Genomic DNA, 27,579 nt, shown 5'->3' with positions numbered 1-27,579 from the left:
AGGTGGGCAGATTAATCCAGATATTGACAGTATTGGTACCAGTAATAGTACTGCTATCAGACACACTGCTAGCCCATACAATAAGCTGCCTTTATGGGTTAAAAGTATCAGGATCGGTGTCGATATTGGCAATACTGACCCTGTATTTACTTGGTAATGGATCAAAAACGAAATTTGCAGTATCACTCAGCACTAGTGAGTGTCACTGGACCACTTGCTAGCTGCTCTCCATATGACACGAAGAGCAAACGGTAGATGGAAATTACAGATGTGGTTACATGGTGGAAGAGCAGGGCTTTAAGCAGATGGTGAAAAAGCTTGAGCCAAGATAAAACCTTTTAGATAGTAAATATGCTGTGATAATATTATGCAGCTCCTTATGAGTCACAAAACTACGTCACTTTAGTTATTGTTAAACTATGTGCTCAGCAGTTATTATTTATACTTTTACTTAAAATATTCAGGGAAAACACAACACAGGCTTTTGTGCTGATATTTTATTAAAGCTGAGTCACTGTTATTGTGGTATATGCTGCTGTTGCATTATTGTTATAGTATAGTCACACTTTGAATTAGGTTATCAGTGACAGCAGCTCACCGATTAAGGATGGAAAATTTACATTTAATGTGATTGCCTGCAAGCTGCAAGCATCACATTTTCTAGATGTCCTGTGATTTAATTTTGAGATCCTTTCTCCCACCCCTAATGCTGACACAGATTGGCTACAGGCAGTTTTAAAACAACACAGATGGGCTTTTTTTCTGAAAGCTCAAAATGCATGACTTTGACACTAATAAAAAAAACTGTACACAAAAAGTTTTGCTTTAATTCAAACAAACAAATGCACCTTTGTTTTGTTATCACATAAGAGCTGTGATATAAAAGAAGTTTGATTTATTGATACCCCTTTTCCTCTCAAACCCCTTATCACTACTACACTAATCAATAATAGATGTACTTATGTGCCATTATTTATAGCTAAAGTATGCCTTTCATTAATATTAATACAGTCTCTATCGGGTAACAGTTATTGATTATCAGTGGACAGATTATAAAACAAAGTGGTTAAAAACAATCACACATGGAGCTTTTCAGTTATTCATAAATCTACAGAATTACATGCATGGTGTGCATAATGTTAATGCTGTTCTCTGTTCATATGGAGTGGCCTCATCAGTGGCACACTGCTGAACCCGCCCACCCTGGCCAGTAGACCAAAGTTCAGCTTTTATGTAAGAACATCCATTACATAAGACTGCAGAGTCTGAGCAGCTCACAAATAATTAATGGCTGGAGGTTGACTGAACACTTTTTTGCATCATTTCTCAGACTCAGTCTGAAAAAAAACTGGAACTTCATCTTTATACTACAAGGTCACTACTAAAGGTTATTTTTTATAAGACATAGCTGTTTAATTCTAAATTTGTCACATCTATGAAAATACTTTGACTCTTATTGTCATAAAGTTAAGGATGTCTGAGCACTCTAGTACTGCAGAATCAAACCAAAGAAATTCACTTTTACTTTCATCTACATACAGAGATTCTGCATATGAACATGCACAACCTGTAAGCAAATAGCAACATTTTTGGAAACCAAAGCTTTCTTAGTTCTTTTTGTAGTCCGAGTACTACAGAGCAGCTGAGCTGGCACTGGTCACATGTACGTTAAAAGTCCACGTGGATAACAACAGATGGGAAACCTTTTCCGAAAAGCCACCTCAAAACTATCAGCAATTTTATTTGTTTTGTTTTAAATGGTTTTGAAACATGGCCAGCGTAGCCTAGATATTGTAACTACACACTGGAAGCCCTGAAATACTGCCAGTTGTTTCCAGAAGACAACCAGACAATAATTTCCCACATTGATCCAGCTTAAACGAGTTAGGAGTCATGCAACAGTGCAACAGTGTTGTAAATTAACTGACGCTTGCAAATGTTTCTCTCATTGGCACGAGAGTTAAGTGGATTAGAAACAGTCATTTTTGGTAAAACATTACACATAAATATTTATCATTAAGTTGGAAACAAGCTTGATATTGATGACTCCTCTTTAAAAAGGGGGCTGCTGGTTGTAGATTACAGATGTGATCTTGTAATCTGCAAGTGACTGTCTGCTTTTATATCTTTAACCTTTAATTCAACAGTGATGTTAAAAAGGCTTGGACCCCAGAAACCCTATAATAATTGTAGCTTTTGATAAACTTTATAGATGACTTTAGATGGCTTATATTTATTTAAATTGTGTTTTCATAATAATTTAATTTAATTTTTATATGAATTTTATATTATATACTATTGCTAAAATATTTTTTAAAATTTATTTTCAAATAAATGTTTTTGAAACTTATCAAATCTTTGTAATTGTTCTTCACTACATCACAGAAACATGTAAAGAGATAGTTAAAAAAGTGTATAAAAACAAAATTTGTCCCACTGCCAAAACTTCTCACCATGACTGCAGACCACATGAAGGCCATAAGCTGTATTGCTCTAGCTAATTATTTACAGCACAGACCAAAAAAAAAAAAAGAGAGAGAGTTCTATTTTCCAAAATATCACACTACTCATTAAATGCTGATTATAGTAACACATAGAATCTATTAGCCAACATAAACCTTACCTGCGACAGAGATGATAAAGGAAGCATCCATGGCATCAATGTCCAGGGTTCTGGCCCGCGCAGACAGGTGGAAATAGGGAATAAAGTAGGCAAGCTGACTGAAGACCAAAGACCAAGTGTATATGCAAAAGAAAGGGTCCTTCAGCAAAGAGAAATCCAGTACTTTGGTTTTTGTCACAGTCACCTCACTTGGCGAGCTTGCATGTGAGGAAAATCCAACAATCGTGGACCCATTCATACTGCCATTGAGCTCCGCTGAGCAATCTGGAGTTGTGGGTTTACACTGACCCAGGTCATGATGGGGCTCATGGCCATTTACTCCATTCAGGACCAGTCTGGTCAGTTCAGGGTTCACTGACTGGTCCTGGAGTCCCTGAGTACATTGCCCCCCCACGTTCACGGTGTCCCTATGAGAGGGAGGAGGGGATTGAAGAGAGTCTGATTTGGAGACGCCATTGGAAACGTGAGTGGACCCATTCAAACAGTTCTTGGAGTACTCCTTTTCTGAGGAGCTCTTGAGAGAAACAGCAGGACTCTTTTGGATGGCAGAGGAGGTAGGGTTTGAAACAGGTGGCTTTACATTGATGGGTCGCAGCAGCATGCCAGAGGCCACCAGATTCAGCATGAGACCACCGAGAATCAACATGGCTCCTAAACATGACAGAGAGAGCTCAGGATGTAAAATATCACTTTCCATGGCCTGTTTTTCTACACATAGGCACAAAAATTTGTCCTGCCTACCTTGCCAAGCATACTGGTCCAGAAGCAGCTGAGTGAAGGGAGCGAGAGCAAAGGTCAAACCCATCCCAGAGCGTCCAATAGCATATGCCGTTGCTAACCTTTTTCGGAAGTACAGCGCTGTGACCACTGAGAAGGCTTGATACAGTAGTGCAAACCCCATTCCTGAGAGGAGCAAACAAGGTTATTATCCGACACTGCGTCAGTCACAGGGACACACAGGTTGGTTTTCCAAATTAATAACACAACACAGAAGTTGTGTCTGGTTACTAGAGTTCGTGTGGAAACAGCAACATCAAGGTACTTTACTGTTTAGCAATTAGTTAAACTCACCAACTATCACTCCCATGCTGATGTAAAGGAATACCACACTGCTGGCGAATATACTCAACAGGAAGCCTCCGCTAACCAGCACTGCACCGGTAATCGAGGTCACTCTGACTCCCACCTTGGCACATGCTACAGAGGCGATGGGCGCTACAGAAGTGAGAGGAGAAGAATCACAACGGCAAAAAGCTAAATGCAGACACACAGACCAGAAAAGGCTATTAAATACATTTTGTGAAGGAGAGACCGTAAGTCACAAGAAAATAATTTCCAGGCTGTGGAAAATGAAGAGTTAAAGAGGTGATGCAATAGAAGGAAAAGATTTTTTTTTCAGTTTGAACCTCCAGACAGACGCAGACTCGACATGATGGAACCGATCCAGCTGATACTTTCTGCAGAGCCACCAAACTCATCTTGGAACGCCACAAAGAAGATCCCAAAGCTCTTTAGGGTGCCCATAACGAGGACATTTACCTGCACAGACACAAATGAAAATATACAGATAATGACAGATATATTATCTCTGAGAGAAACTTTTCAGGTAATTCTAGTTATCCCTTTTGTATACTCTTTATTTATATATGTCTCTGTATTTATATATGTGTATATACGGTATTCTGCTCACATTCTGTAACTTCTGTCGGTGCTGTGCTATTGGAAACCGAATTTCCCGGAGGAACCCACCCGAGGGATTAATAAAGTTTTATCTAATCTAATCTAATATAAATAAACATTTAGTGGGGAAAAAGGAGATTATAGAAAACAGTGGTACGCATACCAGGAAGCAATGTAGCACGACCATCCAGCCCCAGCCTCCATCTGGAGGGTCCTCATACTGGATCTCTTTCTCTTTGTCCTTCTTCGAGGTCATGGCATCCTTCCTGAACAGGTTCATTATGGCCCTGGTTTCACTTGGAGGAGAAAGATAAAATCAATCACCTCAAAGCTGCAGAAAAAGGATATCATACCAGAAGTTATTTTCAGCATAAGACCAAGCAGCCTTTCAGAGTTTTTTCAAGTAAAGACAAGCAGACTTGAAAAAACAAAAAACAGCAATATTCTAAATAAAACTGTGATTTTCTGCTTTTTTGATTTAACTTTACAGAAAACCGCAAGTCAAAACGTTAAATCATTTTGAATCAATAAAAGTAAAGTCTGATATTATATATGATACTGACATAAAACATCCATCCATTTCCTTCTGCTTATCCAATTCAGCGTCATGGGAGGGCTGGAGCCCATCCCAGGTACCATAGGGTGAGAGGCGTGGTACACCCAGGACAGGTCACCAGTCTGTCACAGGGCTAACACAGAGAGACAGACAACCATTCACACTCACATTCACACCAATGGGCAATTTCACATTTAGAATTACCATTTAACATAAACCCACTAACTGCATATCTTTGGACTGTGGGAGGAAACGGGAGTACGCAGAGAGAACCCATGCAGACGATATATATTCAAGAGTAATGCTCTATTACTTTTTCATTTCATTTCACTGAGCTGAGAAGTGGGCTCAGTACTACTAGACCTGGTAACATCTGCAACTTTTCCACCCAGTTCAGCTATTGGACTGGAGATAATGTCTCAGTAGTGTTAGCATTATCTCTACTAATGTGTAACGTGTAAGTGCTGATTATTAACTGTAGCATCTTCTAACTCCCTGTTAGAACTAACATTGTGTCCTGTGTGCACCTGGCAGATGATTTCTTGACTTTGTTATGTAATAAAATAAATGGTTAGTGCAGCTAAAAGAAAAATAATTGTCTTAAACCTGCAGCAAAGTAAACCTACAGCTGCAAAGCAACATTTCAACAATTTTAAACTACACATTCTAAAGCAGGGGTCTCAAACTTGGCCCGGGCCACTTGTGGTCCACATCACCCCTACTTGCGGCCCGTATATTAACGTGAGGAAAGATAATGCAATTTGGCTTTTTTTGTTGGGGAGGATTTGTTTGTTGTTGAGTGCACTGTTAAAATAAGTTCTTTAAAAAGCAAAAAAAATATTTAATATGAAGGAAGCAGAGAGTACAAACATGTGAGGGATTGGCTACGTTAGCTCAGTGAGAGTTATTTGTAAAGAAAACATTTGTCACTAACAGTCAAAAACTAATGTGTACACTTATGTCTGCGTTTTTATTTTGTTAAATATGAACAAAATTATAGCAGAGGTGCTTCCACGTGTCTGGCCAATTTGTTTATTTGGTAGTTCAATGAAAGGCTTCATTTAGTTAAGAGTGAGGAAAAAAATTGCACTCATATTTGCAGTTTTGCAGTATTTGAAATTTAAAAAAACAAACACAACACTACATTTTCAGAAATATTTGTGGGTGTTTTCTTGTTTGTTTGGTTGTTTTTTTTGTACTACTTGGACACTTAAGTGGCCCTCCGATGAGATGTCAGTGCCAGCAGTGGCCACAGCTCATTTAAGTTTGAGACCCCTGTTCTAAAAAGTATAAGTGACTTGCTCAAACTGTTCGTTTTTGGCTTGTAGCTTAAACAGAACTGACTTTTCTTCCCTGTTTAAATTCACAGTGATGAACATGACACACATGATAACCTGTTAATTAAGTAGAAATGTAAAACAGAAATGCAGCATTGATAAAAAAGTTTTTCATTTACTATTATCCTGTGGTGATTCTGACCATTACCAGTCATATGGAATAATGCTATGTATCATGTTCTGCAATTGTCTCCTGCATGTAAAGATGCTGCTGCATGTACAGTATGCACATGACCTGTTGATGGTCTGCACGTTTCAACAGTGCAGACCAGCAATATTTTATTTTAGAATCCAGTATAGGGGAACAAAAGCATTCCAAACAGATCTATTAATCCAAAAATACGCACAAGAGTTTGTGGGAAAAGGAATGAATTTAAAGCTAAATCTCTCCTCCAGAGTGTATCTTGAAATAAAAAGAACTTATACTAGTAGTGAAGAGGTGAAAGAGGATAATAATGGATTACTGAGTGCTTTAATAATGAAATGATTTTTAACTAAATGTCCTACACCCATTGCATGTGTGTGTCTGTGTGGTCTATGTGTAACTAAAGAAGTTAAGACTTAAGCTGTTAGACTTTGGCTTATTTCAAATGAATCCGTGGCCCTTTTGTTAACGGATTCAGAAATGACTTGCTCTTTTGTGAGCCAGCTGCACTGCAGTTTGACTCCCAACGGGCAACATGTGACCTTGAAATACTTTGGGCCCTTGCTGGAACACGTTTTCAAAGACGCTGACTTGTATTAGGATACGTATATATATATATAATCACCCTTATTTGGAAATACAAGACAAAAAAATTCATCCATGGTGGCGAAAAAAGGCAGAAATGATTTTAGGTGAAAAGGTAACAGCTAGATAGATTTAAGTTTAAATAAACCAAATGAAAACTTTCTCACAATAAGGAATAATGACAAACTGAGTCAGCAGCTGAATGCAGGCTGTGCCAGGGTCAGCGATAAAACACAAGGGCAAACGGCAGCAGCAGCACAGGTTAAGTAGTTACGGCAGTAAGCAAACTCGGCTATAAGTTTAGAAACATGTTTAAAGTGAAGCAACTGTGTTGAGATCCAAGGCACAGAAGGATGTGCATTTTAACTTCGTAGTGATGGGTTATCCTTAACAACCTGTTTTACCTATAACTGTTGTTTTACCGGTGTAGAGAAACTGTGATAGCTTACTCTCCAAACTGTGCTCTGGACACTCCTTGACTGATAAACTTCATATCTTTACAGTTGCCATCTCCACCCATAGATCTACCCACAGCTTTGACAGCCACACCTGTTATTTAGCAGCCAAACAATAAAAGCGTTTAGGTAGCCCAACAATGTTTCTTCTGCCACTGAAGAATATGGCAGCAGCTGGAGCTGACTGGGGCCAGTCCCTTGACTGTTTTTACAAAGTTTCATGTCTGGGCCTTGGGCACTCTAGCACCACTAATGGGCTGAAGTTGGATTTACGCCTAACTTCTGAACGATATGCCCAATTTTCAAACAAGAGTTACGGTGATCCCTTGGATCAGCCTGGATTCAAACCACTCCATGATGCCATTCTCAAGCACATTGGATTTTTTGAAAAGGTTTACATGTTTGTTCAAAAGCTCCTTTATTTTTTGCAGTCCTTACCATAATGTGCAAAGCTATCCTTTACACAAAGACCTTTTAGACCTCACCAAATTTATCATATGGCGTGTTCATTTTTAAGAGCTTTGGATCATCACAGCCAATGGAAACGTGCAGCGAGGTGCCAAACAACTACCTCATAAGTTGGCAAAGACATGCACTTAGGATCTTACTGAAGGGTTAAATCACAATTTACCTCATCTTCAGACAAGCCTTATGAAAGTTATGATAATCACTGTGTGTTACAATAAATCAATATTCATTCATTAACATAACTGTTATTATATCTCAGCAATCGTTGCAAGTTTTACACTATAAAGCCCTGCGTCCACTGTGATTTTAGCAGAATACATGATCGTAAATTATCCCAATAAAATACTAACGTGTCCCTGCTCAGTGTTTGACAATCAGTTACATAAGATAGCCTCGTATTTGTGACCAGAGATATATACGCTGTTGATGAAGGTTTAATAAATAAGTAAGCCATTCGGTTCTGCTGTAGCTGCAGAATAAAGCATTGTGACTTTAAATATTAATCGTAAGTTCTGCAGAAAGAGACAATGTGTGTATAAGAAGACGGTACTTCAAGAAACGAGCAGAGCTGTAAAAAAGAAATCTGAAAAAAAAAAAAAAAACACGGGGCAAATTCCAAGTTTACCTGTAACTGCCTATCCTGTGCCAGGGGTACTGGACAGTCTAACACAAGGCTGAACTGTCTTTCACTTAGCTCTGAAAAAGAGGACGTGAAAGCAGGATTCCAGTGTGCAACGTAAAGACAATATTTGAACAGAGCTATCCTAACGTTTAAACAATGCAACTCTAAAGTGATTCCATACTGACCACAGATGGTTTTTGGCTCAGGCTAACAAGGCAGCTGCATCGGCTGAACAGAAGCCAAAGTCACTGCCACTGTTGCCCGATGCATCCCATACATTGTTAATGAGCATTTCTCACACTGCAGTAAAGAGCTGATGTTGAGTGGTGACTACAGACAGATAGGGCACAGCGCATGCAGCTGACTCTCCCATAACCTTACTTTTTTTTTAAAGCTGTTCAGATGATTAATTTGCTAGCGAGTATCCAAGTTACTGATGTTTCTATGATAACAACAATATGATGAATTCTAATATGAATTATATTGTATTGACACAGATGTTTCGTTAAGTTTTCTCATGTAGTAGGTGACCCGTAATCCTAAATTGGGTTGGCTTAAGAAAATGGATGGATGGATGTAGCAGTTGAGTCAAAGGGGACCTAACACTCGTATTTCAAGTTTCCAAACTTTTTATTGTGGGAGTCAAGTATCCACCAATCTTCTTTGTGATCTTCTTCTTTAATCAGGCTCCATTTCCAGCATCCTTTGACTGGTATATCCGCTATCCCTGCTCGACACATTTCCAAACCATTTCAGCCTTGCTTCTCTAACATTGTCTCCAAACTGCTCGACCGGAGCTGTCCCTCTGACATACTCATGTTTACCCTGCCCATTCTGGCCACTTCTGTTGAAACTCTTGATACTCGTCTCCAGCCACTCCACCCTGCCTGCGCTCTCTTCTGAACTGTCTATAGTTTTGAATGGCTCAACCCAGGTATTTAAAGGTATCTACACTCACTACCCCTACTCCTTGCAGTTTTCCTGTTACACCTGCCTCTCTCAGTCACACACAGCTATTCTGTTTTGCTTCTACTGACCTTCATTCCTCTTCTCTCCATTGCATACCTCCACCTCTCAACGCTCGCTTCCACCTGTTCCCTACTTTCACTACAAAACACGATGCTGTGCCTGAACATCTTAGCCCATGCAGACTTCTGTCTGACCTCATCTGTAAACCTTTAACACTGCATTGCTGGATAAAAGCTACAGAGCACACAAGTTTATATGGTAAAGAGGTGTATGAGATTAATAATGTTATGAACAACTAATGAACATAATCCATGTTTGACTTTTTTTTTTTTTTAAAGTTAACAGGAGGTGAAGTTGTGTTTGGTGTTCTCAGCTGTTCCCTGCTTGGTTTACTAAAAACCAACAGCTTCAAAGGGCCACCCAAAACCAGCTGAACCATAAGAGCTTCATGACAACTTTAAACCTTTGGTGCATTTAAACAAATGGCACAACAGCAGTAACTTCATTCATTATCTATAACTATCAGTTACTACTGACATAAAGGCAGTTATTCGAAACTGTTAGCTGTCAGAGAGCAGTCCTAACCACCTGTTTATTACTAGTATTTTGTAGCCAGCATTGCTAACTCAGTCTGACTTAGAAATGTATAAAAAGCAAGGACCAAACTAGAGAGAGAGAGAGAGAGAGCACAGAGCGGATTAAATGGGAATGAATTGGGCCAGTGTAGTGCAAGAAAAGTATTTCCCCCTATGTGCGGCTAACAAGTTGTCCTTAGAGAGTACTTGAGCGCATGTTTGTGAATGTGCCGAGTCTCAGGGTTTGAGCGACAGGGGACTGGAGTCCAGCACTTTGTAGTGTGGTGTTCACACTGTGTTACCGCAGATCTTTCATGCAAACCTTCTCTTTGCAAAACTTCATATGTGCATCTGGTCTAATACTGCATTTTAGTGAGATTACTGTGTGTCTAATGTTGTTCAAAACCTGTTCCTATTTAACAGGACTGCTATCCTTTACTGCTATCAATGAAACTACTGCCCGTCAAAACACAATGAGAACAAATATTTTGCAACTCCACCCACTGAGTGCAAGACTTTACATGACATCCACACTGAGCAAACTTGTGCACTTTCCAATGAAACACTTGCAATTATATTTTTTAAGTATGGCAAATCCAGTATTTGTGACACCCATCTAACAATTCAGCACATCCATATATACTGAATTACAGTCTCCCGCTTCCTAGCTGGCAAATTACCATAAATATTTGCATGTAACCTCCACATTGCATAACGTGACCTTGTTTGTGAAAGCTTTCACAGAGTAACAGCTCTATAGACCTGCTAGAGCTTAAAAACATGAGTCGAGTCTTAAGAATAATCCAAATTTGTGGGGAAAATATGAACCTGGAGCACCTTTTAAGGTTTAAACCAGGCAGACACACCTAGCCTGGCTTTGTACTATTCAAAATAAACCCACTTATTATCAGCCAGCTATTGTAGTTGTGAGGCAATAACAAAGTGTTCGCGGTGGCAGCAAGCCTCTCCCTAACCTGAGAGCAAACTGGAGCTGTAAAATCAAAATTCAAAGATCCAACATTAACGTTAAGTCACCGTGTCTTGAACACACTCAAGCACTCTGCTTTAGGTTTGGCTGGCTACAATTAGCCTAAACAGGGGTCTAAACCAGTGAGATAATTCAAACTCTGAAGTATAGAATATTAAAAATATCCAAAGGCCTTTATGTAAGTTATCCAACTATGATAGTACACCTATTAGACCAGTCTCCTTTTTAGTGCTCACTAGAGAGACAATTTCTGTCCATTCTGAAGGGAGAACTAATTAAATAAAGAAAATGACGTGCTTTATTTCCTTTCCTACCAGGCTGAACTTCTGAGACGAGGTATGAAGTTTTCATGGATCTATTGTAAGACTGCGTGAACTTTAATTCACTTGATTTTAAAGGCAAATGTTTTTGGAGGGTGTGAGTACAGTGGACACACTTAACCCCCTTCTGTGCTCAATTAGCCCATTTCAAACGTTTTTTTCTCCACTATACAGTATCTATAGCTACCTGAACTGTCTGATAATATTTCTGGTTTATAAACTAGACTGATTTTTTTCAATACTGTGAATAGGACAACAGCAATCAGCGGTGACTGGACTAACCTTATTTGAGATAAAAATGCAAAAAAGCAATCACATTCAAGAGTTTGCATTTCCCATTTGCAATCTAAACAGCACTGCATTTCTCTATTAATACCTTGGGCTCCTCTGAGGTTTTGCTTAGAAATGACGGCAAAAGTAAAAGGTCTTTTAACTCACAGTATTCTAAGTTTCTTTTTATTTCTCCTTTTCCTTTACAGAAGTGGACTAGTGCAGCCTGCAGGTCAGTTTGTCAAAACCTGCAAACCTGTTTGCTACCATTGTCTGACACTAAAGCTAAACTCGACTCTATGTATCCTCAAGTTCACTCCAGGAAATATTTCATAACAGTGTTTCATCTGTTATCCAAAAGAAAACTGTAAAAAGGTAAATGGTGTTTTTTTGTTTTTTGTTTTTTTAAAAAGCATATTAATGAACATAATCTCAGACTGTTTAAAATCAACACATCACCCAACCCTTTCCCAAATGTGCCCCTCCTTTGTACTGCAGTTGGCACATTACTCCGGCATCTTGATTATAAAACTAGCCTGGTTTGGCAGCTCTTGGATCCAAACCCGAGGAAAGCCAAGTACAGTTTGAAGGAGAGGTGAGAAACAGATTAATCAAGTACACATCTTAAAATGTGACATGTTTCATTATTTTAGAATCACACATGCCTTTGCAGCAACACACAAACAACAGAGCTACCATAATCAGATCACATCAGCACTGTGAAATTTTTGCAATCTTTAATAATTTTGTCACTGTTTTTCATCATGCAAATGAACGTGTTATTTTTTTGTTTGTTTTTTTGAGAATATACACAAAATCTGTCAATTATTAGTTCACTTGAACACATGCAAATATTTCACACCTCTTTATATACTAGAGAGACCAAAGCTGCATTTTAGGATCCACAGGCTTCAAATAACATGTTAGCATTTTTTGTTTGTTTGTTTTAACGAGGATGCCTTAAACTCTAATGAGGCCACTCAAAAGACTGCATGTGCACTGAAGCAGGTTTATTCTGCTCTGGCTGGAACTTCTTGCCCACAGAGGTTTGAGTTTTCTGCTTAAGGTAGAGTTTCCCAAATGTTTTGTGTCAAATGTAAAAAAAATAACAAAAAAATGTGCTCCATTACCACACTTTAAAAAAAAAAATCAATTATTAGTGTTAAAAATATCATTAGAATAACACCCACAAAATCTTTCACCTGGTTATTTGTGTCCCAATTGATGTAGCTCCGCACCCCACTTATGGGGCCCGACTCATGGTTTTAGAACCACGTGCTAAGAGTAATATGAGACTTTAGCAGCCGGAGCGTTCCAATCAGAAGGTTTCTATAGCATAACAGTATGATATTCTTCTAGCTTGAGCTCAAGCTCCGATGGCACTTTCCTTTTTTTTTTAAACCTAAAAAACAGGCACTGTGGTTTCTTGTCTTGTCTTGTGCACAGTAAACTCAAAGACTGTTTGTCTCTAGAAATTATGTCAGACTCTGAGAGTGTTGTTTCCTCTTAATGGTATTTTCTGTGACCCCAATACTGCACCACACACACACACACACACACACACACACACACACACACACACACACACACACACACACACACACACACACACTAGTTCTAGAAACACATGGCACTGAGGAGATCGGGGCCATGAGTTTAGCCAGGAAACATTTGCAGATATCAGACCTCTTCAGTGAGGTCTGATATTCAGAGGTTGCAGAAAAAGAATATTCAAAACATATCAAAGTTATAAAAAAAATCAAAGCTCCACTAATTATATATGCATCATAACTGAAATGGAGACAGAATATAATTATTATTCCATTATTGTTCCACCATCCTGCACAGTAACAGTTCTCTTTTCACCTGCTGTGAATGACTATTTAATTCAAATTACATTTTGCAATATTTAAATAAATTTCTGATTCAGATTAAAAGGAATTACAGTCATCAAAAATCTTCCTTTAGCAGAGCTTACCTGTTATGTTTTGCAGGTAGAATCCCTGAAGGCACTGTAGGTGAAGAGAAATGTCAGAAGTCCTAGTTTCTGAGTACCACCCTCAGAATAATTGAAGGGCACTTGGAACTACAGCTGCACCAAAATCAGCTTCATAACCTACAGATATAAGTGAAATAAAAACAGAAGAAATCATTGTGTTGAAGCATATGTTTCAGGACCTGTCCATGAGGAACCATTTATAAAGCAGAAAGATAAATAAAACCACAGAGCCTGTAGGGAAATCCATTACATTAGAATACAAGCAAACTAGCTGCATTATTGTTCATCAGTCGTAAAGAAGACCCATCAACATGTAGTCATAAATGTAGAACAACGTAAAAAAAAAAATTAAATGTGTCTATTTCACCCAGACAAGTGTCTTACCTTTCTCATCCCGAGCTACAAAAAAGTCTAAATCAAGTTAGCCATGTGTTCCTGTGCTGTTGAATTCTAAACTATGACTTTGAGGAAAGTGTAAACGCCTACAGAGGAGTTCCCTGTAAGAAACAGATGTGCTTTAAAAAACAAACCAGACAGCCTATCTCGTTTAACAGGTTTTTAAGAATTTTGAGTGAGCATTCAGAGTTGTGAGAGTCAATGTGCACCAATTTGAATGCATGTAAACGTGCAGTCAAATTGTGAAACGGAGGTTAGGTGATCCTTTTGAAGTCATGCATGTCAGCATTTTGATAAAAGCTATCACCGAAAGAGACATATAAAGCTCTTTAAGACCAGAGTTAACTCTTAAAAAAAAAACTGTATGGCAGGTGTAGCCTGTGGGGAATAACTACAGGCTAAACAGCGAATAATAAGTTTCTTACTTAAGTGGGTTGTGTCTAAAGGCTTAGGGCTAATACAGGAAAATCAGCTTCACGGTGCAGCAATTGTACAAAAAGTGGGTCAAACAAAGATCACACTTCCAAAATAGTAACACACCTTACTCAGATATGGCAAAACATTCAATTGGGTAGGAGTCTGAAAAACAGGGTAGTTTGAGAACATACTCTATCACTGTAATATTTATAGTACTATGATTAGAAATTGGTAAAATGATCTCCCTGTGCTGCATTACTATTGTCAGATAGAGCCTGTAAAATGGGCTTCATTTGACCACAAGATCCAAAATAAACTGAATCCAAAAAGTACTCTAAAAAATAAAGATTTTGATAAAAAAAAATCAAAGACTGTTTCTATTGAACTGGGTAGCACCGAGCTCCATATGTAGGCCATAATGAAAGAGGGATGGAGTATAAATGAAAAGCAGGTTAGCACAGAATTCATGTGTTAAAAAGGGCAAATGTCTTAAAAGGAGGAGGTACGTTACTTATAACTACACATAAACTACCCATTTATTAATCAGTTAAAGGCACATCAAGTGTGGGAAAAACAACAGCTGGCTTCTTTAATAGTGTCTTCATTTAAAACTTGCCGAACTGGAGCACTTTCCTCTCTTCTGTCAGAGACGAGAGGAACTGTTTTGATAATATATCAAAAAACTAAAAACCTGTTTCTCAAAAAAACTTAACCAAACTTTTCATTCTTGACCAATGTTCTAAAGTTCCCTTACCAAGCACACTTTTTAACCACATTTTTAACACTTTTATAATTTAAAGTCATGTGCTTAAATAATTATTGAATGGTTCTACAGTTTCAATATTAATGCCATGCTTTTAAAATTATTTTAAATTGAGAGCCTACCGATTCAAATTCCCAGCCACGGCTGGCCTCAGCTGCTCTGTCCGGTGTCTCTGTGCACAAAGAAAGGCCCACGTGATCTCTGTGCCCCTCTTTATAGTGGGTGCCTGCCTGACACCTACTCCTTGTCCCCTACCTGTGTGACCTTGCCTTCTTCCACCCTTAGCTGGGAAATTACCTTGCCCAAATGCCATTAATTGTGGCCCCTAATAAACAGCGATACTTGATCAAAAAAGGTCAACCTGTATTCATTTTAGCACTGACTAATCATTTTTCCATTAGGTTTACCCAAAACTCGTGAGGATGCAACCTATGTATGTATGATGTATGTACAAACCTTCGGGTGTACAGTTCTCTAAGGACCTGTTTACAGAAAACAGGGGCACAATCGAGATATCGTTATCAGTGTTGACTGACAGCAGGGCTATTCAACTTCTATAGCAACTGGGGCAGATAGGAAAATTACTGGGGGTCCATACAGTAATGTATATGGTATAACTTTAATAGCTATTTTACTAGGTGGCATCAAGTAGTCGCGCACATTCCTTTTCCTTTGTGGTATCATTTTAAGTGATTCAAGACAGCAGCCAATCCATATAAAAAAGTAGGACAGTCTTGATAATGATGCACAAAAAGCTATATGTAAAAGGAAAAGAACAGGACAAGAATCATTTGCTGGCAGGTACATATCCACAAATGTAGCTAACTGGTTGGATACTGTATTACTGTATACATCAGACTAACATTAAGCTTACATTAATTCGAGGCGTGTTCATAATAAGAAAAACGCATCTAATTATATACATTAAGTCTTTAAACCAGGTCTATAAAGGTAAAATGCTCACAGTAAGACAACACAGTTATCAAAGTAATTATAAACTGGCATGTCCATGGCAGAATCACAACCTATTCCAAGCAGTCACAAGGGGCTTGCAGCAGGTTCATATCCATATTTGTTTAAGGTGAAGTCACTAAAACAGTATCTAGACTAGCAGGGCTGTTTGCACTATCACAAAAATAGAAAAATAGATGGCAGTCTTTGTAGTGTCACTAATACAGCATTACATGCTTTAGTAACATTGTAGACTTACCATACATACGAAAAAATGGGTAATTTAAAGTTGTTTCAGCCAATGAGAAAAGCTGGGCTGCCATTCCTTTGCTTGCAGCATTATGCAACCACCCCTGCATCCAATTTCATGAAACTGGAGGGGGGGTTTGGGGTGGGGGGAAGGGCGTGGGGATAAAGGGGAGAGGGGACATGAGCAAATGAGGACCCAATGAATTTTGGGGCAGTTCTTTAGAGGAGGAGTGCATAGGGCATAGGTGGGGTCAGTTTGACGGAGGATGTGTCCCTCTTACTCGGCAGGGAACAACATGCTCTCGTTGTGGATTGAAAACATTTTCATAATGGAAAGGGCCTCTTTCCTCTTTGTGCAGTGGACTTTTTAGCTTTACAGGCCAACACTGTAAAGCCAAAAGTCAAAAGTCCACTGCACCCTCACTGGAAATGCTGTTTGTAGCAAAGATAGAGTGCAATTGACCAATTCAATGCGAAGGATGCACTCATCAATACATTGCTTTTACACACATGTTTGCCTTCTTTGCTTGCGACCTATTTGATGGAAAATAGGTAACAAGAACACAGCACTAACCTCAGTAGGAACATCCTCTGAATGTGTCTGTTATGACGGGCGTCGTATCCGACCAAGGTTCTGTCCTCTTGCCACACCTCTGTGTGGACACAGAGAGGACACAGAGGTGTGGCAAGAGCAGAAGTTTTGTTTTTAGTTGATAAGTAACATACCTGCTTTGACTTTTCGTGTCCTGCACTTTAAGTTTCACAGTTTCACTTCTGTCATTAACAGGCTTATCGAACACGCACTGCATGGATTTGATTGTTCATTATTTGTGTTTCCTCAGGCTGGAAAAGATGCATTTTCCAGGCAGAGGTCACATAAAAGGTCAGGAATGATTTCTTTGCAGAGTTTTCAGGTATGGATGAGGTATTTACTAGATTAATGATGTTATAGTCTCAAGGTTAAATGAATGAATGATTAAATTAGTGATCTTTGCACACAGCATAATGTCAAAACTTGCATTAGTGAGCCTCGGCATCTGATCTTTCACTCTAATGATCCTAGCTAGAGTCACCATCAGTAACCAAGAGAACACCATTCTGTGAATGCTTACTTAGTAAATAACAATATTTAGTTATAGAAGACCTTAAAGTAGGAGGTTAGTTTCAAACTGGCTTTACAATCTTTGACAAATTGACAGGAAAACTAGTGATCTGCATTGTTCAGGAAAACTACTGGGTGTGTCTTAGTCTTAATACAGTTAATTGGTCCTTTTTTCTCATGCAACTGTAAAGAAATTACATGCTGTGTATTTATGTGTGTGTTACTCTACTTGCCATCTACCGTGCTCTGTTAACATGTCAGAGAAAAGAAAAAAAAACAGTTATCTGGTCAAAAAGTGTTTTATAACTGCATAAGTAAGAAAGAAAACTCAGATTATTTAAAACTTTTAAACATGCTAGATCAACCTTTAACCTTGTTCCCTTTTATGGATTTATCACCTCGTGTGCCGCTTGGGACCTGAGACTCGCTTGTTTATAATTCCACTTAAAAGTTAAAGGCATGCCCTTGCATGCAAAACCTGCGAAAATAAAATATAGTGATGAGACATAGTTGTGGTGACCTGGGCCACTTTTCATATGCACACAGGGCTTTGGAACCACACTGGAATCGCCCCTGGACTGGAGATGCAAAGTCCTGTTCATAGTCTCCAGGTGATCAGCAGAGGAGTAAAACTCAACCATTTCATCATAACATGTTTTATTTGGAGTTCTCCAGTCAACATAAAGTATTAACAAAGCACAAGTATTAGTAATTAGGCCTGTTCACTGCCAGTGACATACTTTTGTGTGGATTATGCATCGATAGCTGAACTTTTTTTTCTCTTGGGAGATTAAACGGGAGATTACATCTCCTAGGAGATTACATAAACTACTACTTTGCTAAAACTCACAAAAAAGTTAATTTAATTATACTTCGTTTGTTATTGCTTGGTGACACTGTCTTTATGACTTTTGGTCTCATCAATCAAAATAACCCATATCTTCCAGCAGTCTTGCTTCTACATCAGGAATAGTGAGATTATGGAGCAAGCCTTTGACTTGTAGTCGTATTATAGTGGGGAGAAAACAGGGTGGTCTTACCGTGTGTAGCTGCAAGCCAGTCCTTATCTTCACTTCGCAGGCCTGTTGCATTGCGCCCCTCACTTCAACTCAGCACCGCTGCGAAGTGAAGAGAAGGGTCGCTCAAACAGATGTGAAAATTCAGGCAGACATGGGATGGCACTGACACGAGATTATATCTCTTTGCCACCAAACCAAAAAAAGAGGCCCGAACCTGGACTGACGCAATCTAGGTGAAACGCTCTTAACCCCAAAATAACTTTCATGGGTCAGCGAGGATACCGGTCTGTTTTTGGACAGTTATATTTCTGTCCGTGTCTGGGCTTTGTGTGTGGGACAACACAGATGTTTACCAATAAAAGAAAAATCCAGTTAAAATTTAATCCGAACATTTCGTTTTGTCATCTGAGGAATAAGAAAAAGTTGAAACATGTTTGCAGTTAAAGAAGAAGCTGCTCGTACCTGTGATTTCCCCCTGCCGTCGACTTGCTTCTGTCCCGCTTTGAACTAGTTTGTTTTGACGCGTAGTTTGGGGTTTTCTCGCTCCGAGCTTCTGCGCCCCTGAAAGACGTGCGCGTCACCTTTGAGGGACTTCTCGGCACAGAGAGACTGCTGCGGCGCGTTTTTCTCCGGGGATGATCGTGCCATAACTTTGCCTCTATGCGCGGGACCCTCTGAGTTGCATCTCACATCTCAGCCTCAGCATCGCTCTCTGTGCCGAGGATCTGCAGAGGGCAAAGCCTTCGCGGAGGAGAACCACGTGACTGTAGCACCAATGAGCCCCGATCTGAAGGCTCGGAGACTAGGAAGGAAAAAAAAAATCCCCTCTGCCGTCAGAACCTTAGAGCGAGGCAGACTTTACTCACATTACACAGTCTAGTATGTGAATAGGAGACCATGTGCTATAGAAAGCAGGATAGGCGGGAACTATATCTAAAAATAGGGCATGTGCAGCAATATTACAAAATCAGTGCAAGTTCTTACAGAGAGGAGAGCACCCGGATGGTACCTGTTCCCACTTGCACCTACTCTCAAAACGACTGTGGCTTTATAGCAGCTCCGTTTAATGATTGCAAACTCTGAAACCAGTTTTTTCTCACCTCTGCGGCGAATAATATCCAGCTTCCAAAGAAAATCTGACTACAGTTCCAACCAGTCTTTCGTTATCCATTGATAACTCTGTTGTCACACCCTCCCCTCAGGTTAAGAGTCTTGGTGTCATCCTCGATAGCACTCTGTCCTTCACAGCACATATAAATAATATCACTCGGTCTTCCTACTTTCATCTCCGTAAAATTAACCGTCTTCGTCCCTCACTCACACCACACAGTACCGCCATACTTGTCAATGCTCTTGTCACATCTCGCCTGGATTACTGTAACTCTCTTCTCTATGGTCTACCTCATAAATCCCTCCATAAACTGCAGTTGGTTCAAAATACAGCTGCTCGTATTATTTCCAGAACTAGATCCACTGAACATATAACACCTGTTCTTAAAAAGCTCCATTGGCTCCCAATTCACCTCCGTGTCAATTTCAATATCCTGCTTCTCACTTTCAAAGCGCTTCATAACCTCGCTCCTCCGTATCTATCCGATCTTCTCCATACATACTCACCCCTTCGTACACTCCGCTCTTCTTCAGCTTCCCTTCTGTCAGTTCCACCTGCTCGCCTGACTACCATGGGACTCAGAGCCTTTAGTTGTTCTGCCCCGAGACTTTGGAATGCACTTCCACTTGCTCTACGGACCACACACTGTCTCACCGCTTTTAAATCACTACTCAAAACCCATCTGTTTAGAATTGCATACACCTGATCTGTCTTAGGCCATTTTTACCTTGCTCAGTTTTTATATTTGCTTTTATACTTTTATGACTGTTTATGTCTAAATTTTATCTACCATGTTTGCTATATATACATTTTTCTTTTTAAATGTTTTTTATGGTATTGTTTACGTGCTACTGTAAGGTGACCTTGAGGGTCTGAAAGGCACCTATAAATAAAATGTACTATTATTATTATTATTATTAAAATGGCTCAACCATGTAAGACTGACCAAAGGAGAAAACAAGAATACTTAACACACATTAGGCAATCTCAAAGTCAAGTTAAAGTTTATTAGGGGTTGTTATTCTGTGCACGACAGCCTTGAAAACAAAAAGACACAGGAACAGAGAGCGTCGATATAACAAAGCACGGAGCTGGTTTTGTAAATCATATCAAAATAACCGTATTACTTACAGATCAGTGTTTACCATTCAATTTAAAGAACACGCATCTTCTTATTGAAATATGGAGTCTGAATATACAGAAACAGCAAATCAATTTTTGGATTGTGTGAATAAACTTAATGTGCACACTTGTGCATACACTTCTTTACAGAGAGAGAAAAAAAAACATCCTCAGCGAGTCCGTTGTCTTCATGATGCAATCTTATGAACTGCTACTGTGATGGTCCCGTGACTCCTCACCAGAATGTTTCTAAAGAACAAATAAAGATAAAAAAATGTAGAAACTCTGAGCTGATAAACGAAAACTGTACTGACAAACAGGGATTAGTCAAAAGTGACAAAGTTCAGGAAATGCTCTGTTTTCACCTTTGACTGATAATTCTTTTTCAACCTGTCAGTCGTACACTGCTAATATGATGATCAGTATGAGCAATCAATGATTATCAATCAAAAAAATTTTTTTGTCATCATCATTACCGTGAATTTCAGTAAACGAGGTAAACTAGCACAGAAAGAAAGCACCACTTCCGCGATTTAATCACAAAGCCACAAATTTGTTCTTATCAAGTGGTTACAAATGATCAAAATCTAGAAATAATCAGAAAAAAATAAATATCCCCCCTCAAAGAGGAAACAGTCAAAAAACAACAACAACAACAACAAAAACAGGCTCATCCATTATCTCTATCCTATCACTTTAAAGTCTTAATTATTTTTAATAACTTCTCCTTTATAATCACAAGTAGTTTGAGAACTGATGTTAATGGTGCACCAGAAGGGGGCAGCAGAGATGCAAAAATGAAGTCTTTTTGTCAACCCTGTGATCAGTTAGAGAAATTAATCATTTGATTTTTGCTCGTTTTCAGATGTTTTTTGGAGGTACTCATCTCCCTGCATATTAATCAGTGCAAGCACAGACACGCTTGAATTCACTGAGATGGAGAAAAAAAAGGAGAGATGAAAGTCAGTCAAGCAAAAACCAAAAAGACAAAAAGTCGTGTCAGTGCTCACCCCGACTCGGACTCCAGGCATACGGTTGGAGTGTCTGTTGGGTCTTTTGTGAGAGCTGCAGCTTGTTTGGCCAAAACGGACACAACACCGCCATGTTCATCAGACAGGGACCCGCGGCCTGGAAATAAAAGACTTTTTCAAAAAAAAACACTCAAACCAGTGTTGATTAATTTCCCTCTGAGGTCATCATGCATCTAACAAACTCATGCTGTCTAGCTTCTAGCTGTGGAGTCAAACCAACATTTTTTTTATTTTAACACATTTCTTTGTTGATAAGGAAGACCAGGCTATCCCTGAAGGAACAAATCCACGGTTTCGGACAAGCACACTAACTTCACGGCGTTTCCAGGCCTAGTGTTAGCAACAATCCAGGAAGTTTCTGCACCTGGTCAAGAAGTCAGATCAAGATACACAAAACCCTGGAAAACACAATTTGCTGTTTCTGCACTTCAGTTTTTGTAAGATGAACAAAAATGAACAGAATACAGCATTAAGTGGATAATTAGTTGGATTTGACTGTAGATTTTGTTACGTTAGGACAGACAGTCTGTATGCTAAGTTAAGTGGCCGCTGGCTCTAGGTTCATATTTACTATGCAGACATGAGAGTGCTGTGAATCTACTCAACTAAATCGTAGGAAGAAGTCAAATAAACACAGAAAGCTGTCAGAGAGTCAGACAGCAAAATTGTTTGGCCAGTAAGATTTTATTCATAATATTTTAATGAAGTTTTTTTGTTTGTTTTGAAGCATATACTTCAAATACACACAACTATTACAAAGTGGACATTCCATCACAGTGAAAAGTGAGCCTGTGAGTAGAGAGTCTACTTGTATTTCAATGATATGAAAGTCTGATGGTGAAATGTACTAAAATCCACAAATGCTGATAAAGCAGCACATAATCTGGTGTAAGTGATAACCCTTCCAGCTGAGTTATACCACTATCAATATGCTAATTATGTTCCTGAATGAAACATACACGATATACAATTTGTTATTAAAGAGCAGCAATTTTTTATATCAGAGGAAAACCTAGTAAAATGTTTACATTTATAACACGGTTCACCTTTCGCGGCTTTGCGGATTTTTTTTTTTTGTGCAATTTTGCATGCTTTCTTTTTTTCTTTTCTTTTTTTTTTTTACAGTGCATTGTGTTCTGTGTCCTGATCGTCTGTAGACCATTGTCAATCAATCTCCTCCGTGCCAGGTCTCCTGTACAGTACAGAATGCATTCAGCTTGTCAAATTTACATAAATCTTCAATCGCTAGCAGTGTGACTCGGAAGTGCTGTACTGTATGTTTGTACGTTTTCTCCCCAACAAACACAACAATGTCAACGAAACGTTTTGCACCGTCAAAGGCACCTGTGGTTTCATTCTATAATACCGGACTTATTTTTCTACAAATGTTTGAACTTTGAGAGTATTTAAACACAAAAAAACAAAAAAAAGAGAGAAAAGTGTGAAAATGTTCATGCCTGTCTGAGAAAAGTGTATAAAGTGTGTAGTGAGGGGTTTTACAGCCTTAAAACATCTATAATAATTGTAAAAAATAAAGTTGGCTACTTCGTGGATTTCACCTATCGCGGGTTATTTATAGAACGTAACCCCCGCGATAAAACGAGGGACCACTGTACATTTGAAAAATACTGTCTGAAACATTAGTACCCAAGTTTGGATGATTTTTACAGGAGCTACATCAAAGTTAATCAAGGGATCACTAAAACATTTATTAATCCTTGATAGAGCAAGCATAGGAGCAGGTTACACATGACTCTCAGTCGTGTAAAAAAAAGAACGTTTTCACGGGACTCGGAGGAGCACACTGCAGCCATCTCGTTCAGCTTTCTTCTAATTGTACTGTCATGATGTTTGACATTTAACATATTTACCATGGGACATCCACTCATGGGAAGATTGTGGCATCGTGTGTTAACGCACACCTGAATACTGCAGACCAAATTCCCAAAATTTCAGCTTTCTTAATTAATCATCTTTCATTAACATTTGGCTGCTTCTTACTCTCTTAATTTCTGTGGAAGCAGCAAGGATGTGCTTAACTCTTTTTCACTTGAATTATATGCAAAATGAAAATTAATTCTCCATCAACATACTTAAAGTTTTTTTTAATTATTGTATTTTATTATTGTATTAGAATAATGTATTTGTAGTAGATGGTTTAATAACAACTGATAACTTATTATTCTAAAACTAATGATTACGTTTGACTACAAATACAGTGTGTACAGTGCTAATACTCAGATCAGTATATAATATAGTTTTACTACGAATTTAAGTTGAGAAGCTTCTATTCTTTTTGAATATTTTTCCCTTCATAATGATATAAGTGTATGTTTCTGTTTCATGCAGTGACAAATGTCCCTAACCCATTATGATGAATGCTTTAGGTAGAAATTTTAGTATGGCAGTTGATCTTCAACAATTAACAGATTGCAGGTAAAAAAAAAAAAAATCCCCACATTTCCAAAGAAATGCCCACAACCTTTTTTATTATGAAGGAGCTTAACGTGGATTTTTTTTAATTAATACTTGTATTTTTGCTTTGTTTATTTGAATTCTTCCTTTTGCCCTTGGATCTATTTCATATTGTCTTATGTATTACTTTAAATGCTTATTTGTATCCCTGTATTAACCAATAACAACTTAATGTTTTCGTGAAAACAACACCACTCGGTACTCTCTCCCATCCAAAGCGTAATGACTTATGGCTAAATAACCCGTAACTTTGAGCATCTGAGCAGTGACACCAGTGCACTTTGACAAGTAAAAGGCCAGTTTAACGTGAACTAGTTTGAGATTTCCTCACTTACAGCCCAGGTTGTGTCCTTGTTGATCCGTGCAGAGCACACCAACCACTGCTGGATTCTTCATGCTGCCACAAACAAACACACAGAAGGAGCGAAAGTCGCTTTAAAGGTCACAAAAACGTAATACATATACTCAGTGCTAGAGTGGTTTTAACTTACGTATCATCGAGATGCTGTTCGAGGGTCGACTCCATTGTTATCAATCGCGAATAACTTAAATCGAAGTTTGCTCAATGAAGCTGTATTTTTGTTGTTGTCTGCTACCTCAACGTTTCCGGGTAGAGTCAGCTGACTGTCACATGAACTAAGGGTCCATATGAGGACCAAAATATGCGAAGCGCGGAAATATACAACAGACTTAAAATATTGTCATGTATGTAGGACCAAGTGAGTCATGCACATTGAAATAAAGCGTTTCGTGATTTAATGATGAATGATTAAAATACATTCCCTCATTCATTTATTGGACATTCAGGCGTTAATAAAGTCAATAATTATTTGATAATTTAATCGAAAATAAAAGGACTAATCATAAATAAATATAAAGTGAAATGGCATTAAACTAACAAATAAAAACTTAATTTTAAAAAACATTTTTTAATGCCAAATTTAAAAACGAATTTTTCAAAATCTTTTTTGAAAATGCAATTTATAAAAGAGACATCACTAAATGGATTTAAAAAATCAATTACAAATACAAATTTATTTCTGACATTTAAAATGATGATCCCCTCTCCCCAGTTTTAAATCTATTGCCTGCTTGCATTTGCCTTTTCTGTTTTCTATGGGGTTAACTTCCATATTAGCTAACTCATAATATATGCAATGTTTAGGCCGTTCTTACGTTCATATAAAGCACAGAGTTTGTGACTATATAGATCTATATTTGCTAATGCATCTTTCTAACTTGTATTAGCAAGTGTGTGAATGTGTGCGTGAATGGGTGGATGACTGGATGTGTAAAGTGCTTTGGGGTCCTTAGGGACTAGTAAAGCGCTATACAAATACAGGCCATTTACCATTTACCATTTATTTACACCCTAGAGATGGTTGTGCGGGAAAATCCCCGTAGATCAGTAGTTTCTGAAAAACTCAGAACAGCTCTTCTGGCACCAAAAACTATGCTACATTCAAAGTCACTTTAATCACCTTTGTTCTCCATTCTGATACCCAGTTTGAATTTCAAAATGTAATCTCCACTGTCTACATGCCTAAATAAAGAGTCATCAAACTTGCATATTTAATGAAGTGGCCAGGGAGTGTATGTCACCGTTTTGTGTGCAATGAAGCCAGAATGCAGGACACACAATACAGAGGACTCAATAGAAAGCTGATAATAGGTCCAAAAGCACAAAGTCCAAAGAATACAAGGAGACCTGAAGACAACAAAAGCACATGAACAGGGAACAAAACACCAACATGACAAAGATGAAAGTAATCAACAGACAGAAAATAAGATTCAAAAACAGGAAATCAGAGGGAAATAAATCACACTAAAGCAGGAAATAGTCCAAAGGCTACAAATAAACACAGAAACAGGAAAGCTCATATTAAACATGAAGACAAAGAGAAGGGAACACTGGAGGAGGGAGGGAAAAACTTAACGCATGAGAAATAACTCAAACTAGGAACTGAAGCTAAATAAAGATCCAAAACAAGCAGTAGGTTTGTTACCCATTTTAAAAGGCATCCAAAACACCATGAAAACTAAACAGGAGCCTGAAACAAAAGAAAAAAATCTTTGCATAACATGAATAAACAAACAAACAAACAAACAAAAACCCTCGAGAATTACAGTAAAAAAAATATAAAAAAATAAAAAATTCCAGACTCAAATATAAAAAGGAAAAATTCAAAACCCAAACACTGAACAAAAAACAAACAATGGACAAAACACAGGACCATGACATTTATATCATGATGAGATTTCATATTCCCCACTCTGCGAAAAGTGTTTGATTCATGAGTATAATATTCAGTACAGTCTTCCGTGTGCCGAGGTCCTCGTTCACTGAAGTAATTTTCTACACTAGATAGGTTATGTAATGAAACCTTGCTGCTCTATATTTCATCATTGATCTGTTACTCTCTTCATGCCCACCTCCACTAGAAATTGATTTTGGTACTCAGAGGTGCATAAATATAAAATCAGATTAGTTTAGTTTTTCTTCTGAATATATTTATTGATTATCCACTTCCCAATGTATTCCTATGGAGCAGTCACTCGACACCCACAAATAAGCTGAGGTTGCCTAAAACAACTCTAGTGTCAAAGGTGCTCCTCGGTACTGAGAAGTAAAATCACCTCTCCAAATACAATCCTCTCCACCATCCATGTAACATAACAGAATGACTCAGCATAATAAATACAAGCATGGTAACAATGGCTTTTATTGCATGTAAAATATAGCAATAATACTTTGGGTTTAAAACAGAAATCTTGTTTCTTGTACCCTCTTGATGGCAGATTTTGTTAATGTAATTTCTTTAGAAGTTAGTGTGAGGCCTCTGGGCACACCTCCACATGATTTCTGCTGCCTGTCCCAGGATGGCTTGGCTTCAGTGCTCCTGCTGACAGGGCAAAAATGGGTGAATGTAATTATATGGCCACTGCATTGGAGGAATCCATCACCTGTGCAGCAGCAGGGTAATGTCCTGCTGAGTAACCCAAGGGGTGCTCTCCCCCTCCCTCCTTCCCTCTAATTTTTTTCTGTCTTTGGCTCTCGTCTTCTCTCGCTCGTATTTCTCTTTTCACAACTTAAATCACAGCCTGCCCGTTTTCTCTGACAACCAGCTGCTCATCACTGTCCAAACAGTCACGTACTCACACACGCATGTACAAGTATAAGTCTGTGCATATGGAACAATTTTCAGCCTGCTTTATATGCCACATATGCATGCTTATGTATCACGTACACATCACATACACACAGTAACTCCTGCTATCTTCGTGAGGACAGTCAATAAAACACTAAATCCTTAAGCCCATTGCCCTAACCTTCGCCATCACAGCAGAGCC

General features: G+C 38.5%; 2 protein-coding genes and 1 long non-coding RNA gene across 8 annotated transcripts in view; 1 reads left to right on the top strand and 2 right to left on the bottom strand.

The window, feature by feature from the left end:
- Window positions 1-20,248, bottom strand: part of slc16a4 (solute carrier family 16 member 4) — a 31,614-nt gene extending 11,366 nt beyond the window's left edge. Inside the window, exons 1-9 of one of the 6 annotated variants that reach the window (XM_039603955.1) lie at window positions 20,107-20,248; window positions 18,952-19,291; window positions 18,511-18,588; window positions 13,572-13,709; window positions 4,467-4,599; window positions 4,030-4,162; window positions 3,695-3,838; window positions 3,365-3,526; window positions 2,624-3,274 (exon numbers count right to left, since the gene is read on the bottom strand). In XM_039603955.1, the coding sequence (XP_039459889.1) occupies window positions 2,624-3,274; window positions 3,365-3,526; window positions 3,695-3,838; window positions 4,030-4,162; window positions 4,467-4,583 (1,207 nt within the window). In that variant the 5' untranslated portion in view covers window positions 4,584-4,599; window positions 13,572-13,709; window positions 18,511-18,588; window positions 18,952-19,291; window positions 20,107-20,248. Of the gene's footprint in view, window positions 1-2,623; window positions 3,275-3,364; window positions 3,527-3,694; window positions 3,839-4,029; window positions 4,163-4,466; window positions 4,635-13,571; window positions 13,710-13,976; window positions 14,029-16,942; window positions 17,022-18,510; window positions 18,589-18,951; window positions 19,501-19,589; window positions 19,872-20,106 lie in introns of those variants that run through there. The other 5 variants (XM_039603956.1, XM_039603954.1, XM_039603958.1 and 2 more) reach the window with 5 other exon arrangements.
- On the top strand, window positions 17,145-21,723 carry LOC120435078. The gene is made up of 3 exons (XR_005609507.1): window positions 17,145-17,282; window positions 18,017-18,081; window positions 21,588-21,723. It is a non-coding gene; the product is annotated as an uncharacterized LOC120435078 (long non-coding RNA).
- lamtor5 (late endosomal/lysosomal adaptor, MAPK and MTOR activator 5) lies at window positions 20,583-24,857 on the bottom strand. The gene is made up of 4 exons (XM_031726426.2): window positions 24,720-24,857; window positions 24,564-24,625; window positions 21,733-21,850; window positions 20,583-20,971 (listed from the first exon to the last, which is right to left on the bottom strand). Exons 1-4 carry the CDS (start codon window positions 24,752-24,754, stop codon window positions 20,911-20,913), a joined length of 276 nt encoding a protein of 91 aa, XP_031582286.1. The 5' UTR covers window positions 24,755-24,857; the 3' UTR covers window positions 20,583-20,910.
- Between the last annotated feature and the right edge of the window lie 2,722 nt (window positions 24,858-27,579).

Source organism: Oreochromis aureus, linkage group 20, assembly GCF_013358895.1.
Source record: "Oreochromis aureus strain Israel breed Guangdong linkage group 20, ZZ_aureus, whole genome shotgun sequence".
Taxonomy (NCBI): Eukaryota; Metazoa; Chordata; class Actinopteri; order Cichliformes; family Cichlidae; genus Oreochromis; species Oreochromis aureus.
The sequence above is the reverse complement of the archived record's forward strand: the minus strand, read 5'-3'. Positions and strand labels throughout refer to the sequence as shown.

What these genes read in the sequence shown, in the direction of transcription:
- lamtor5 (XM_031726426.2), bottom strand. Translation starts at nt 24,754, where the DNA reads ATGGAGTCGACCCTCGAACAGCATCTCGATGATAC. An exon ending in ACAAGGACACAACCTGGGCT is followed by an intron (nt 21,851 to 24,563) that starts GTAAGTGAGGAA and finishes TTTTATTTCCAG; the next exon opens with GCCGCGGGTCCCTGTCTGAT. An exon ending in TGCCTGGAGTCCGAGTCGGG is followed by an intron (nt 20,972 to 21,732) that starts GTGAGCACTGAC and finishes TTTGTTCTTTAG; the next exon opens with AAACATTCTGGTGAGGAGTC.